The 18,013-nt window shown below is 34.0% G+C and overlaps 1 protein-coding gene across 2 annotated transcripts in view; it reads left to right on the top strand.

The window, feature by feature from the left end:
* The window catches only part of PGR (progesterone receptor), an 88,374-nt gene that overhangs the window by 25,511 nt on the left and 44,850 nt on the right, over positions 1–18,013 (top strand). For both annotated transcript variants that reach the window (XM_006907502.1, XM_025043775.1), the window contains exon 3: positions 12,370–12,486. In XM_006907502.1, coding sequence (XP_006907564.1) covers positions 12,370–12,486 — 117 coding nt within the window. The remainder of the gene's footprint in view (positions 1–12,369; positions 12,487–18,013) is intronic.

Here is an 18,013-nt window from a genome sequence, read left to right as displayed (position 1 = left end):
TGACACTGGAGAATTGCAACAGAATATTAAGTTACCCGATGTACCAAAGCAGAAGTTGGATTAAAATAATGAAGTTGAACATTGATAACTTCTGGATTGCTATACACAAAAGAAAAATTAAATTGCATAACTATGAGGGAAGAAACCATTTGCATGTGTAAAAAGTCATAATCTTGCATCAGAGTAACAATGACAAATAACCTGTTGACATATATATTTTTATAATTTATTTATGTTTTATATAGATGTTTTACATGTCTCCTTTCTCAGTAGTATGTGAATTTTCTTAAAGTCAAAAAATAGGTTTTTAAAATTTCATATGTAATTCCTTATTTCCCCTGAATGCTTACTGGTTACCTAAATATATAATTGGAAGTATCAGATGTAACTATTTAAATGCTGCATACAATTTTATGTTTTACAATTTAAAAGATATGTAAATAATTAGGAGAGAGTTCAGAAGAGATCCGGAGGTACCGTTTTGTCTATAAAAAAAGCAGTAGGACTAGCTTCAGAAAGGATGATTGAGAAGCTGATCCAGTCAGAAAGAAATTAAAGAGAGATAAAGGGAAGAAAGAAGAAATAATTTTGAATAGTAACTTTGAGGACTTAAAAAAATTAAATATTGGCATGTCACTTAGTAAGATTCTGTAAACTACTTGGTTCTTCTTTTAGAATGTATCCAAAATCTGATCTCTTATCACAACCTCCACTGACCAATTTAGTTCAAGCCATAGTGATTATCCTTTGGATTTATTGCAACTGCTTCTTAATTGGTCCCATTCCCACTCGTGGAGTCTATACTTAATCTAGAAGCCAAAGTGATACTGTTAAATTATAAGCCAGATCACATCACTCTGTCACCGTTGGGACCAATCTAAGTCCGTTGTTGCCTCAGTGGTACTAGGGGGAGCTTTCGTCCTTTCTGTCGATGCAGTAAAGAATTATAGATCAGAGAAGATTTACTGAAGTAAGATTTACTGAAGTATGTTTCAAGAGAGAAATGAGCTACACCAGAGAGGGCTGTAGCCCTGTGGGGAGGTCTATCTTATATCTGGGTTGTGATGGGTGGTGACAAGGGTGGTGCTAGCTGACTGATGCGTGAGGTCATTTTGATTGACAGTTAGCTGCTATATAACCTATTGTCAACTACACATGTATCTTCCTAGAATTCAATTTGTTATAATTAGATTCATAATCTTCCAGGCATATGCATGACATTATAATGATGATATAATGAGGCTGAAGTGAAAAGAAGGTCAGAATCTCCTTACTGCATAAGCTTCGTGGCTGACCTAAACTGGTTGCTATACTATGGCCATTTATTTCCTTATACTCCAGGATGTAGGGGGATCGTTATGTTAAAAAATGAGATTTCTTTTTTTTCTGGGAGGTCCTAGGGGTAGCCTTTTGGGTTGGGCTGTCAGTGTTGTCATTTCTATGGTTACAGAGCTGGGCCTTCGCTCCTGTCGCTCATGGCTACCTAACTACCTAAGAATTCCTCTGATCAAAATTCTGCAATGGCACTATATTTAAAGTGAAATCAAATTTTAGAGAAAAATCAAATCTTTTACAGTGGTCTTCAAGGCCCTATAGAGTCTGAGCCCTGTTAACGTTCTTTACTTCCTTTCCATTATTTTTCTCGCTGGCTCAGTCAGCTCTAACCTTACTGTTATCCTCATACAATAGTCTTGAAAATTGGCTCCTTCCTCTCTAATTCCATTTTTCTACACTCCCCACTCATCCATCTCATTCTAATGTCCAGCTTCAGTGAATGTCCTTGAACAACCAAACTTTGGTGACTGACTACTGCTGGTCTCATTTAACAGTCCTATTCCCCCACTAGCATATTGTCAAGTTGTTCGTTTTAACACTCCTATCAGTAATAAATAGTTTTGATTTTAGGGAAAGCATACTTAAATTTGATTTTCTAAAAGAAACAGAAGAAAACTTTGAGTAATAATCTTTGAGTTATTAAAACAAAAGACAGTGTCAGCAAAACAAGAATGAGTGTCATTGGAAAGAACTAGATGAGATGAAAATGTAGATGGATGAGATGATAAAATATTATAATAAGATTTAAAAATGCAACAGCAGAGTAAAAATCTATATTGGAAGCCATAAAGAGCAGAAAATAAAATCAGTTATGTACAGTTCATATTTAAGGATTTACCTCATAATGAAAAAAAAGGCAAATTGATGAAAATTTCAAGTTATGATTTCTTGTTTTTACTATGTACCAGTCACTGGGTCAAGTATTTCATCTAATTTAGACTAATTTAACCCACATAACAGCCTTATATAGTGTTTATTTTTATTTCCATTTTATGGATGAGTAAACTGAAACTTAGATAATTTTCTCAAGGTGTAGTAATAGAACTAGACTCTGAGTTAAAGTCTATTCATTTATAAAGCATATGGTCTTATCTCTGTGCAGTTGGATAATAGATATTATGAATAAAGTGCAGATAGCCAACGCACAAATAATGTTTCTGAAGAATAAACTATATAAAAACAAGTCAAATAAAAGATTAACTGATTGAGGAAAGTAAGCTCCTAGAATCTTACCATCAGCACCCAGAACAATGTCAGGACATGGAAGATATTCAGTAAATATTTGTTTACTGAACTGTCATAATTATTACCTATTTAGCATTTATTCTGTGTTATAATATGCTACATATTTTAACACATTATTTTATTCAATTCCCAAACAACTTTTTAACTATTATTTTATATATGAGGAAAATGAAGCACCAAGGCTTTAAATGATTTATTCAAAGTCTTACAGTTAATAGCTGATAGAACTTGGATAACAGAAGTAAATTTAACAGTTAAATAAAAATTTTACTCTATACATCAAGAAGACTTATTGTGTTCAAAACAAATATAATGAAAACATTTCACATTTGCATATATTGAACAAGTGGAAAGAAAACACCCTATATGAGTTTAAACAGAAATAAAACTGGTTAAGTACCAAGAAACACAAATTGCGCTTAGAATTTTTTTGAAGCACTAAAAGCTGGGATTGGCAAGAATTGTATCAAGGTGAGTTGTTCTTCTTGGGTGAAGGCAACACATATTCTCACATGCATGTAGGGGTTTAGGAATATGCCCAATCTCTACTAAAGGGCATGTTTGTCTGACACTTGGGCGAAACTGGATTCCTATGAGTGGCCTCTGGTTCAAGATGAAGCTTAGTAACATTCTTCTATAACAGATGGGAGGTGCCATTCTCTCTGCCCTTGCTACCCACAGTGAGATGTAACTCTTCCCAGTGGCCTCTTTCAAGTGTCATGTGCTCATGTTGGTGCCCAGTGCCCATTTCTCTGTTCTTAAGGGACATATTTTGTGCCCTCTTTGTTCCTAGCTCAAGATTCTTTATGTCTACTCTATCCTTATGTATTTCCATGTACCTTATTTGCCACTTCCCTGGGAAAATTTAAGTACTTATGTAATATCTATTTTGTTATAAAGATTACATAAACCAGTTAAATTACTGGTATACCGGCCCAGGGTCCAGAGTGTGCTCAATAAAATTTTGTTTCCTTTCTTGTCCTCCTCCCTCTACACCTTTTCCCTTCACTTTAATCAAGAACCCTTGAATCATACATCAAGATACTTTAAAACCACTAGTTTATTATTGTCTAGCTCTCTTTCACAATCTGTCAAATATTCATTCTTCTCCTCCCTTTTCATTCCAGTTTTACATGTCCAGCCCTAGATTGGTTAATGAGAAAAACTGATCCAAATCTTTATGTCATTTTGTATCTTCTGAATACTTTGGCTTCTAGAAAACATCCAGAAAATTTGAAAAAATAATAAAACAAATGTCTATACTTACCTACATGAAAGTAAATTACAGATATCATATTTTACCTCTCATGATTTCAAAATGTATCTCCTAAAGACAAGATTATTCTGTAATAGAAATGCACAATTATTATCATACCCCAAAATTTAACATTGATGCAATAATTTTTATCTATTATACAGCCAGTATTTAAATTTCCCCATTTGTTTTTCCAAAATATCCTGTTTAGATTATTTTTTCATGCAGGACCCAGTTAAGAATTACGCATGTTATTTGGTCGTTGGTCTCCTTTATTCCAAAAAGATCTCCCACCATTTTTTTGTCCTTCAGGACATTGACATTTTTGAGAAGTCTAGGTCGCTGTTTTGTAGACATTTCTACATTCTGGATTTGTCTGATTTTTGTCTACATGATTAGACTCAGATTAAACATTTGACAAGAATCTTACACAGGTTAGTGGTTCCAAAACACTCTGGTCTCATGTCCCTTTACATGCTTAAAAACTATTGAGAGCCTAAAGAGTTTTCGTTTGTGTGGATTATATCTAACATTTATCACATTAGAAGTTAAAACATAATTTTTAAAACTTAAAAAAATCATTAGATGTTAATTTTCCAAACCAAAAAAAATTTAATGACAAGAATGACATTGTTTTTACATTTTTTATAAGTCATTTTAGTGTGTCTTAATAGAATGCAGCTGTGTCTCATACCTTTTTCTACTTTCAGTGTGTTGAAACATGTTTTGGTTGAAACATATAAAGAAAATGTGTCACACAGATGTCTAGTTGGAAAATGGAGGAATATTTTAATTGTTTTTTTTTCAGATTTAACAAATAGTGTTCTTTTCATTAGGATTGCAAAAGTATGATAACCTACTATTATTCCTTCTAATTTTATCAGCTTTAAAGTAATGAGTTCATGCCCTAGCAACCTCCAATAGTTTCCAATGAATACATTTTGTTTCTCTCCTTTCTTACATATTATTATGTACTCATGGCTTTTTATGTAGTAAATGTGTTTTAATCACTTAAACCAAATTCTTTTTGACATCCAAATTGTCCTAACTTTGGTCAGTGTGTCTTTGACACAATTTCATTAGCTCTCGGTAATATCAAACTCTGTCACAACAAAGTATCCCATACTCAACTTGAATATTTCCGGTCCCAGTCATGTCTCCAAGGAGCCCTGGTTCCTTTAAGATGAAAATAATAGACACGACAATCTCGATCCTAGCATTTATTGCTGCTGCAGTAGTCTTTGTTTCTGGGCATTTTCAGTGGACAGACTTAGAAAATACACCTTTTTAAAAAATGGTGCTGATGATGAGTTTGCACCAACATTTCTCAGCCTTAGCATTACTGACATTTTGAGTCAGTTAATTCTTTGTTGTGGGGACTGTCCTACCTATTGTAAAATGTTTAGCAGCATTCTCTGTCTCTTCAGTAGCACCTACTCCTCAGTTATGTAAACCGAAATTGTCCCTAGGTATTATGAAATGTACCAGAGTGGGGATGGTGGAAGGGAGCAAAAATGTCTCTAATTGAGAACCACTGATTTACATTTATATTTCTAGCAACATTAAAATAATTCTCTAAGTGTTTTATCCGTGTGTGTGTGTGTGTGTGTGTGTGTGTGTAATTTTTTTTCCAAAATACTAAAATCAGCATTACATCTAACAAAACCTACTCTACAGGCTAGTTCTTTCATCTTCTGCATGAAATCTTAGGCCAATCCCATAGTTTTTAATCAGAAGAACAATCTCATTTCAGTAATCAAAATGCACAGGCCAGCATTATTGTCAAAATTTCAAACTCTCACCTAATATAGGGTTTCTTCTTTGCTCCAGCTCAGTGTCGTTTAGGGTCTAAAGCCTTCAGGAAAGAAAGAACAAGATCACCTTCCTCTCTGTTTACCCTGCTCACACTCTTAAGACCCACTATCAGTTGATAAGGATGAAGGCATAGGAAGATGGGTTGAAGGGTGTAGGAAGATGGGCACAGTTATACAGGACAGATACATATATGACTGTCACTGGAGTTCTCTGTGACAAATGATTATAGCTGACACTTTCTCTAGTAAAATACTTTGGTGGGATGCTTGGGTATATTTCACTGGGAAGCTTCAACTATAATCCTGTAGTCCTTTTTTTTTTTTTTTTTTTTTTATCTCTGAACACTTTCAACGTTGGCCCTCAGCCTCTGGACTTCCAGTGGTCAACCCCACACAGATTCCCTCTGTTGGATCAAAATGCCCTCTAAGCTGTCCTCTTAGGTAGAACCATTTTAAAAAAGGAAGATAAAAACATTTTATTAACATAAATATTTTTAGAAATGTACTCAAATTAAAGACATAGAGCTTAATGAATTATGACTAAATAAATGTTGCTGCCATCACTCAGGTCAAAAAATTAAAAAATTGTTAGCTTCCCAGAAGCTCCCTTGCACCCCTTCTCATCACTCCCCAAAATAACTTCCATTCCAACTTCTAACATCATAGATGATTTTGACTATTTTATTAATAGAATCATACCATATTTTTCTATGTCTACTTATTTTACACAGGAATTTATCAACTTTTTTGCATGGGTGAGACATTTATTCTCATTGTTTTATAATAATGCATTGAATAACTAAAACAGAGTTTCTTTATGCATTATACTATATATAGATAATTTGGGGGGGTTGTTTTCAGTTTGGAGCTATTATGAGCACTGCTTCTGTAAATATTCTTGTACAAATTTTTTTTTTCTTTTTGCACATGTGCATACCTGTCCTTACGGATAAGTTTGCATTTGATCCTCCCAGGGCCCTGGGAATTTCGCTGGTCCTAGACTAGTATTTGTTTCTTGGTGCAGGTTCATACACCATGCAGTAGTAAAAATTTACCTCCCATAAAGGCCAAGATTTTTGTTTGTTTTAAGTCATGGATGACTCTTCCCACTCAAAGTTTTAGACAGATTTCTGGCTTCATTGGTTTATCTCAGTAGTGTTTTCTAGAACTATTTTCATCAATAAGAGTCTTTTGAAATTATCCATTTTTATGCAGAATTCAATTCTCACCCTTCATTCCCCTTGGTCCTGTGGTCACAAAACCCAACCCCTCGCAAATTTTAAACCCCAGTTACCATTTTCCCACTTTACGGTAGTGTGAAAGCAATACATGTAATAAATTACATGAAATATTCAACACTTTATTATAAAACAGTCTTTGTGTTAAATGATTTTGCCCAATTGTAAGCTAATGTGTGTTTTTTGTACATTTAAGGTAGGCTAAGATAAGCTATGATATTTGGTAGGTTAGATGTATTAAATGCTTTTTCTACTTAATGATATTTCAGACTTACAATGGGTTTATCGAGACATAACCCCATGGTAAGTCAAGAAACATCTGTATATGTTGAAATTTATCTAGGACTCATTTTTAATTCTTTCATAACAGACTTCCTCTTTCATACATTCTCTATTTTACTCACCTATTGTTGGCTAGGTTACATCTTTAGGAAACTCTTTAGGAAGAATATATCAAGACCTTATTTCCTGGTTTTCTGCATATTTGAAAATGTCTTTCAGTTGCCTTTAAAACTGAATAACCTAAGTGTAGAATTCTTGAGTCACATCTAGAACATATATAACTGTATTTAGGATTTAGGAATGTGATAATCATAAATATAGTAGACATTTTTAAAGAACTTGTTATATGCCAGACCATTCTAAGCTCTTACATGAGCTCATTTAATCCATCGATGCAAACCTAGATACTAATACTATCTTCACTTACTTGCCAAAAAGAAGAAAAAGTGGCCCAGCTAATAAATAGGTTGAAATTTAAACTTAAGCAATATTGCTCCATACTCTTAACTTCCTATACTACCTCTCAGTTTAGTTAAGCTAAAATGTCTACCTATGTGACCTTAAGCATGTTACTTAACTTCTCAGTGCTTCAATTATCTCTATAAAATGGGACTAATAATACCTCTCAAAGTTGCTGTGATGATTAAATGAGTTAATATATGCAGATAGTTTATAACAGTGCCTAGTGCATAATAAGTGACTAATAATTGTCTGTTGCTGTTATTATTATCTTGTAGATAGTAAGATGCAGATCTGAGCTTTGAACAAGCAGTCTAACTTCAGTAACTACAATTCAATACTACAGAGTCAACACTTAAGATGGCATTTCAATTAAGTGGGGCAAAAGGATTATTTGAAAAAGTGTTGGGACATATTCAATAAATAATAAATACTTGAACAAATGCAGGTTTTATAAAACTATATACATTCACTTAACAAATATTAACAGATATTATGTACTCTCTAACTCTGTATAGACAGACTGGAAGGAAACACAAAAATGAAAATAGTTGCATGATAATTAGATGATTTTCTGTTTTAAATTTCCTTAATTTGTTATAAAATTTATCTAATAATACCATTTACTAAGTAAACAATTTGACCAGAAAATCCCTAAATTCTTTCTCATATATACTGAGTTTGAGGGATCTACAGAGGGCTGATTGGAAGGTAAGAGCTCAGGATCAGATTTTGGAGCTGTGGGAAGATGATGAGACTACCTACATAGTGTACACATTGTATGCAGCGGAATATGGCATGTAAGGAGGAGCGGTTGGCAAAGAGAATGTAAAGGAACTGTTGGAAAGACAGGTGAAGAGCCAAAAAAGACGTGCCCCCAAAACAAAGCAGTGGGGCAGGCGGGGAGAGAAATCACCAGTGGCAAGTTATACAGAAGGTCAAGAAAGAATCTACAGTATTTAGGAATGAGGAAATCTTTGATGATGTTAACACACTTTATAAGACCAGTGAACACTTTATAAACCAAATTATAGTATGCTGAGTAGCAAAGGAAATTGAGTAATGAGAGTGCAAATGAGGATGATTTCTTCAAAAACAGATAACACAGTGAGAGGTGGAGTTGGAGAATTTAGACAGAATTTCTTTTTTTATTCCTTGATGCTGGAAAAAAAAAGTTTGGGAGTGAGAGATTTTGAGAAAGGAAGACATTACTAGAGAGGTAGAGACTAAAGATTTTAGGAAAGGGGGAAATCGAAGGGGAAGATTTGAAAGTAGGCAGGAAGGAATAGTTTCAGGAACGTGTGAGCCCTGGTATAGGGGAACTCTTTCTCTGAGACACTGAAGAAGGAGGTGCTGTTATAAATCATTTAAGAAATAGAAATGAGACAAAGCAGCAGCATTCCAGCTGTTAGTATTTCAGGCTTTTTTTTTTTCTGGATATTTGTAACTTTGTAGAGACTAGGACAGCATCCTTTCAGTTACATCTATGAGCATTGTTTGTTCTCTATATAAGATGGAAAATCTTGCTCCCTATTTTCTGTTCTAGGAAATCAGAGTAGGAATTAGATAAAGTTCATAGCATTAGATTCTAATTGCTAGTCCTGTATTACATTTCTGGAGTAAGGGGGCAGGGAATACTATTGTCTATAGAGAATGAGAACCTTCTTTGGAATAATAACCAGGGTTGCTCATGGTTGGGCTTTTCCATAATTATAAGAGTTTCACAGTAGTAATAATTGTTTACCCACTACTGAAAATGGAGCCCATTGCCCCCACCTTCTTGCTTCTCACTCCTTGAGATTTTTCATTTCTGATGTAGAGACCATTGGAATAACAAAAGATAGAACAAGAGAGAACATTGAAAACTTTTAAAATATTTAATAAAATCTATTGTAGAATATTAGAGGTCAGAAATCTCAATGTTTTTGACATGTCATGAGAGATTTAGCAAGTTGTTTTTATCGGCTTCAACAGCTCTGCTCTGATTATAAGAATTATGTTTGAGTTACTTGGTTTCTTAGTTGCATATAATTCTCGTTTGTATCACTTCCCTTACCTTCATCAGGTCACAGTGAACTTTTTGCATTTTGTTCATTGCTGTACAGTACTGAGTAGGCAAGATAGTTACACCCTGGAAGATGGTAATATATCTTCTAATTTAGGTGTTCTGCTTTTAACTTCTTTCCTTTAGAAAACATTTTTGTGTAATGACTCACAAACAAAAATTTCCGAAATGAATACAGCTCTGTATTTTACATTTGTGGTAAAAATGCTAAACTATTATAAACTCAACGAATTAGCTCGTTCAAAACTATGTAGCTTTCTACATAAAAGAATGATTAAATGCATAGTTATGTTTGCTGACTTTTGTTTTAAAGCTGGAGACTATTTTTATAGGGTTGTTATTTTATTTTATTTTGGTAAAGAGACTTATCCTCAAATTTGAAAAAGGTTATGTTAGAAAGCCAGTTTCTCTCCTACTTCTTCCCACATCTAGATTCACCCCCACTTGCTGGGCTACAGAGTATGGGTTGTGCACTAAAGTTTGGGTGGGGGGGTGTTGTTTTATTTCTCCTCCTACACTTGAAGCCAACAAAGCCTCAATTTCTTTTCTGAATAGTTCTAAAGTTCCTGAATTTGGGACACTGAACAGTATTTTTTTTTTTTTTTTGGAGTAGAGAAGTTTAATCTATGCCTTTAATTACTATAAAAACTGAAATTATCTGCCCTCTCTTTAATGCAGGAATTGCTGTGTGATGCCTGCCACCTACCTCTTCAAACCTTTCACAGTCTTCCTCTTATGAGCATCTCCTTTCCTATCCAAATCATTCAAATCCACACTCCCCAGAGAAGTACCTCTCACACTGCTCCCCTAGTTCACTGCATTGAAGCCTGCAGTCAAATATTGTCTTCTGGTCACTGCCTGAATGTTCACCGTGGATGGATGACAGACAGAACTTACACACACTTTACTCTCATGGTAATTCCTGTAACCTACAAATATAACTTGTAAAAATAAACCAGAGTCAAATCAGAAAGTAGCATGCAGTACACTCTGCTGACTTAGTGAAGCTTCATAACTACCTTTTTTAGGAGGAAAACCCACTGCTTATGTTTGGTGAATGATTCCGGGTACTTAATGTGACCCACGCCATCTTGCAAAGAAAGCTGACTGCAAGTTCTCCTTGGGCGGGGTGAGCCTGTATCACCTGGAAAAAATATTCTTGCATTGATAAGTGGACCCTTAAGTTGTTTACTGCTTTGGATTAGTCAGCTCTTAATAAGCACATGCCACCTGCTACAAGCCACCTATGTTACCACTTGTCTCTATATAACAAGCTCCATCTGCTTTTGGGTGCAGAGTATCACCATCTTGCGGCCTGGGGAGATGCTGCTTCTGTCTGTAAGTTTCCTTAATAAACTCTGGGTAATTCTGGAGTTCTCAACTTCTTTATTCAGTTTCTCAGCACCTTGGGAAATTTTCCCAACAGCCCAGGACTCCTAAATAATAGAATGAACACTAGTATGTGAGTAATATGTAAGTTTGAATGTAAGTTTGTGGCGGAATACCCTTTTAAGAAAAGACCATCTGTGTTTTTCCAAAAATGCCCAGGTCAAGAACCATTTTGTTTTAGCTGTTCCATAGACGTGGCTTTTTGCATTTTGCCATTTGAGAATATCCTTTCTCCTGCATAATTAGGCATGCATTTAAGGTATCTCTGTGTCCCTTTACTACAAATTTCAGCCAGAAGAGTGAATCTGATCTCAACGTCACCTAAAATAATATGCTATAGGGTAATTCCATAATCTTTTAAAATATTTTTCATGCTTAAGAAGTATAAGTTGATTATGTTAAAGGAGTCGCAATCTGTTTTATGGGAATGTATTGGAAAATAAGGAGTGCCAATGAAGTAAATTTTCCAGTTAATTAATATTTACATGTTTAAGCTGATTTTTTTTCATTTTCGTTCAATCTAAATGAATTATATTATTTAATACCTAATTAAATAGAATATATTTGTGATTTAGAGAATTGTCATTGTTGAATATTCATATTCCACACCTTTTGAAGGGTAAAAGTAGCTTCCCCTATACAAAATTACTCCAAGGTCACATGTTTTATCCATTTCTTCTATCTTCATTGAGTACTTCTCATTGTTTTAAATAGTTCGCCCTTTATCATTATTTCTATTCATCATGTTTTCTAGTTTTTAGCCAAAATAAACTAAGCAATAAAGTCAGTACAACCAGGGACATTTTTATATGCTATTCACAATCATCAGACCCTTTAAGAGTGACCTAGCTCCAGGATTTTCCAATAGAATTAAACATACAGGTTTTATGCAAGATCTATTCCAGAGACTGCTTTAATTCCTTAGTCTATATCTGTTTTCTTGAAGGTTTAGATGTTAGAAAGAAAAGATTTTATAGAGCTTGATTATTTTATACAGCTAATGCTTATCAGTACCATGTGGCTAATCTTGAAATGTCAGAAAGGTCTAAGGACATGTGACACCATTAAGAATATACACAGAAATTTTGCACAGAAGGTTTTTAAAGGAGCCCTGGAATTGCTTTCTAAGCTGTGTTCACCTCAGTTAGGCTCCTGAAGGCACAGGTAAAGTACTGAGCAGGTTTGGAGCTTTACCAACCTTCAGTTATGCCAGACAAGAGGATGGCTGAGATAGTCATGCATTTACTGATGTGTACCTATCCTTTTTTTTTTTTTTTTTTTTTTTAGGGCAGCATAATTATTTATGTGCTGGAAGAAACGACTGCATTGTTGATAAAATTCGCAGAAAAAACTGCCCAGCATGTCGCCTTAGAAAGTGCTGTCAGGCTGGCATGGTCCTTGGAGGTAATGCTGTTGTTTTTATCAATAATATACTAATATTTACCCTATAAAACTGAGTCAGAAAAACCTAGTTTTCTCATTCATCTTTGTTCTTGCTTTTTTTTTTCTTCTGTGTTGATTATTGGTGTCTGAATGAAGCAACTGATACCATTCCACTAATTTTACAGATCCCCAGCATGTTAAGGTCTGTTATAAGAAGTAGTAAACCTCCATTTGTCTATATTGCCTACACGTATATGTTATGGGAAGTTCACCGACCTCTCACTATGTGACTGGGTTGGAGTCTTGGCTCTGCACACACTGCCTATGTGGCCTTGAGTAAGCCACCAACCCCTTCTGGGCATCAGTCTCCTTATCTATAAAATGAGAATATTCAAGTCTCTTCCAAATCAAAAACCGATTCTGTGAACTGGCCAAGTACATTAGTATTCATCCCTCTTACTCTCATCGATCCCTCCCTTCCTACTTTCCTCCCTCATTCTCTTTAAATGGCTGTATATTGAGCCCTTACACTTACAAGTACTAGTTTAAGTTCTGAGAATATAGCAGCAAGCAAAATGGACAAATCATGGCCCTTGTGGAGCTTACGTTCTGGACGGAGGAGCAATAAATATATATGTCAAAGGGTAATAAGTGCTGTGAAAAATATCAAGCAAGGTGTGTTAATAGGAAATATCAGGGAGGGGGGTCACTCGAACACTTTATTCTGATTAATATTTTTATTTCACTTAGCCATTTCCTAAGCAATAATATCTCTGAAATCCTGAGTTTGATGTGTTATAGTTACAACTTTTTTGAAACACATTTCAAGGATTCATGACTATTTGAATATGTATTCAATATACCACCTAAAAACAGCTAACATACCATGAATGGTTATGTTATCTTTTGGGATAGTGTATTAGAACAATGTTTTTTGAGTGCCTACAGCCTTAAGCATTCTGCTTAGCTCTGCTTTTGCCCTTGAGTATGGTACAGTCCAATCTCTAACAAAATAATTATCAAACAGAAGAGTAAGTGACTTAAGAGAAGTACTATACATTGCTAGCAAATAGAGAAAAGGAAAGAATTCTGAGGGAGTCAGCAAAATCTTCTGCGAGGAGGCTCTCAAAGAATGAATAGAAACTTTGTAAGTGGACAGGGAGAAAGGTATTTACAATGAAAATTCTGTGTATCTGAAAAACATACAGATATACATGTTGTTGATTATTTTCTGGATGATTTTCTGGAAAGTCAGTTTAGTGGGAACACCAGTCTGGATTGAACTTTGTCCTGATTGTACTTACTTTAGCATTTCTACTCTTAAAATGAAAGATTGACCTAATTGACCAAAGTAAAAGTGATGAGACCCAGCCACCCAATCCCTACCTTAGCCCACATAAGACATTGGGAATTCACTCTTTCTCTCTTTCAAGTTTCTGAAACACCTTCATTGTAGTACTTACCTCACTGTTCTATAATTATCCCATTAAAGGTTTTTCTCCTTATCCAAGATTAAGTTGTTCACAAGCAGGTATTTAATTTTAGTGTTTTCAGCACCAAAGTACTTGTTTAAGTGCTCAGTACATATCTGTGCCTCTTATTTTGAAGTCATCTGAAGTATAGGTCTTTGTGCATTCTTGAACATAAAGTTCATCTATAGTCATTTCCAGGACAAAAAAAAGAAAAAAGAGTGTTTGGAGGACAAAAAGGGAATGAGGTCTAATATAGTGTTTTTTGTTTTGAGGAAGGGTGCTAGTCCTTGAGGGAGTCTTCCATTTTATGATTGCATTTATTTTAATCATTTTACTATTATAATGGAAAAATGATTAAAAATGACCAAAGTAAAAATGTTGAGACACTCAGCTACTGAGAAACGGGTTCATTCAGAGGAGAGACTTGGGTTTCAGCTAGAAACGAGTGACATTCAATAAGACATTCAATAGAGTATCAAGAAAAGCTTCAAAGAAGACTCAGAGCTGAAATAAAAGGGAAGAATTTCATTCCAGGGGTATGGACTAAAGTAGCATTAATGCAAAGTTGGCAGCAAGATCACATTGATGCAAAGCTATCATAATTGACTTGTGTTTCTTACGTTTCTTCTGTTTAAGGGTCAAATTGGTTCCACTATAGGGCAGAGTTTAATTCTGAGCTAAATAGCACCAACCTAAGATATTAGAATTTGAAACAGGCAGAAATAGGAGCAGAGAGTTATCATTAACCAAGCTTAGCATTCTTAATTTTATTGTGTTCCCATCACTTTGTCAAGGTTCTCTATTGTCATCCTGTGCCCCAGTTCTCCTGAAATCTTATAGATTTTTATCCCCTCGCATAATTTACTTCAGCCTGTGAAAGTTGGTTGCTGACCATAAAAGTTATCATCCCAACCAGGACACTGCTGAGAATTAAATGGAGCACTATCAATAATTAACACTGAGATAACAGATATAAACCAAGACTATCTCAGGCTAACTGGGCATAGGGCAAGTCCCCTGTTTTTTAATTAAAAGATACAAATGTGTTCTGGCCAAAATGAATACATAAACTTCTGGAGATATAGATGAAATAGTCAAATGTTTACTTATATATATATTAGTATTTAATGTATTAATTTAGTTAAACACAAACATTTGTCGCATACAAAGATCTATTGATTTAGAAATACATTTCCACTCTCAGATTTTCTGAACAATTTTATTCCAACTATTTTTACAAATGTTGACAGCAAGATCTTTGCTTAAGTAGAGCCACTTTTTTAAGTTAGCTAATTGTTCTTTAGAGTTCATTTTATCTAAAATGTTTGATAGATAGTCCTTCTTAAATTTATGCATAGTATTGTAATTGGAAATCTATCCTAAGCCAAATAGACCCATTTACATAATATAAAAATTTTAGTATTTGTCCTACTAAAAAGAGGTTTTCTTTTTTCATGATTCTCCATAATATAACTTGTATTATTTATTTAGGAAATATATCAAGCCTACCAAAAATATTAATAAACACTTATGTCTCCTCATTCAGTTCTTAATATCAGATCATTTTTTATATTTTATTTTTATCATATTTTATAGAGAATAAGATATTAGAGATATTTTGAACCTTTTGGTATGTTCTTTCTTAAACTCATTAGACTCATTTCTTCCTCACATATCACTATGCTGAATTATTGTTCAGCTTCTTCATACTTGTAACTCATGTGTATGAATCCTTAAGTAATACAGTATTTGAATATGTTAAATAAGTAAAAGTTATCACACTGTACATGTTCAACTTGTTTTTTCACTCAATCTTGTGTTTTTAAGATTTATTGAAATTTATACTTATAACTAGGGTTTCATTTTAACTTCTCTGTAATACATTTTATGAAAATGCTACAGTGCTTTTTTTCTTGTTAATGGATATTTCTAATTTTTCATAATTATAAAATGTGCTGCAATAAACATTCTTGTATTTTTGTTCATATGTTTGAGAAGTGCTCTAGGCTACATACCTAGAAAGAGAATTTCCAGTTGATTAAGATATTGTTTATCTTCAACCTTACTAATTGTTACCTAATCACCAAATCATTCTCCAAAGTATTTGCTTCCACCAATGTATAGATTTCTTGTTACCATGCATCCTTACTTGTATTTGGTATTTCCGACTTTTTAATTTTTCTAATTTAATGGGCATAAAATTGGCATCTATTTTTTGTTTAATTTATATGTCCTTGATAAGTGGTGAGAGCAAAGATTGCTTCATATATTTATTGGTCATTTATATTTCTTCCATGAATTAGCTCTTTATATCCATTGGCCATTTTCTTATGATTCATTTCAGAACTTACTTATATACTCTATACTGATCCTTTGTTAGTTGCATGTAGTCTAGGTCTTTTTACCTTGTTTATGATGGTTTTTTCATTTTTATATAATCACATGTAGCAATGGTCTCCTTTTATATCCTTTCCTAGCCTGAAATCATACAGATAATCTAGTGAGTCATCTAAAGTCTTTAAAGTTTTTCACTTTCATGTCTTTAACTTACCTGCAAGTAGGGTTCTTTGTTTGTTTGTTTGTTTGTTTAATGTAGAATGGCAGGAATGTAACTTTTATTTTCCATATGGATAACCAGTTGCCACAACACATTGGCACGACGGTCTTAAAAATTCTTGATAGTGCAATTTTATATAAGCAAAAATGTTCTCAGTCTCCATCCCTAACATAGGTCTATTTACAAGTAAATGATATATAGTCACTACTATCAAACTATATTATGCTGGGATGCTTAATTTCATTTTATTTCATTACCAAAAATATAGTGATTGTAATATTTTTTGTAAATATTTTAATCACAGATTCCGCTGAAATTTGTAGTGCCACCTCTGTTATGTGCCCAGTTTTCATGTGTTTGCTGCTCTTCCTGGTTTTTCTCTTCTGCTCCATTATATACCCCTGCACCACTACCACACTTTCTGAAATAAATAGTTGTATAAAACTATTTTATACAACTATTCTCTGGTAGAATAAATCTCACTAAGTTACACTTCTTCAAAAGTATTGGCTTTTCTTGACTCTGTTCTTTTAAAGTAATCCTTAAAAGGTTTATTCACCATGGTATCTAACTCTTAAAACCATGAGTTCTTACCCTTGGGAAGTAAATATATATCAAATTTCTTTGCCTCTATTTAAATTTTCCATCAGATAATTTCTACAGACCTTCCAAACTACAACTGGTTGAAGTTACTTCAGGTTAATTTTTCTTCCCCAAAGAAGACGTTATAATTTAAAAATAATTTAGAGTTTCATCATATCAGATGGCAGATGGCTCATAAGGACTGATATATAACGCAGTATCTTCTTTTCTGAGAGATAATTCCGGGATTAAAAACCTCTTACTGTATTTCAGGCATATGTGAAAGAAAATTGATTCAATTCTAGTGTTATCTTGTGGCTAGCATCACAAGCTGAGAAATATGATAGTTGTGCATTTCTTTCATAAGTGGAATTGCACAGAAGTTTATTGGAAAGATGACAACACACTAAGGTATATCATGGTCCTGATATTGTTCCCCCTAAGAGAGTCAGTGGCAGAAGTCTGGAGAGTCCAATTCCTGTAAACTAGGAAGATGATAGTCAGTTCATAGCATTAGATTCTAATTGCTAGTCCTGTATTACATTTCTGGAGTAAGGGGGCAGGGAATACTATTGTCTATAGAGAATGAGAACCTTCTTTGGAATAATAACCAGGGTTGCTCATGGTTGGGCTTTTCCATAATTATAAGAGTTTCACAGTAGTAATAATTGTTTACCCACTACTGAAAATGGAGCCCATTGCCCCCACCTTCTTGCTTCTCACTCCTTGAGATTTTTCATTTCTGATGTAGAGACCATTGGAATAACAAAAGATAGAACAAGAGAGAACATTGAAAACTTTTAAAATATTTAATAAAATCTATTGTAGAATATTAGAGGTCAGAAATCTCAATGTTTTTGACATGTCATGAGAGATTTAGCAAGTTGTTTTTATCGGCTTCAACAGCTCTGCTCTGATTATAAGAATTATGTTTGAG

Source organism: Pteropus alecto, unplaced genomic scaffold (genome assembly GCF_000325575.1).
Source record: "Pteropus alecto unplaced genomic scaffold, ASM32557v1 scaffold12, whole genome shotgun sequence".
Lineage (NCBI taxonomy): Eukaryota > Metazoa > Chordata > Mammalia > Chiroptera > Pteropodidae > Pteropus > Pteropus alecto.
Note: the sequence above shows the minus strand (reverse complement) of the source record. Positions and strands in the feature narration are given on the sequence as shown.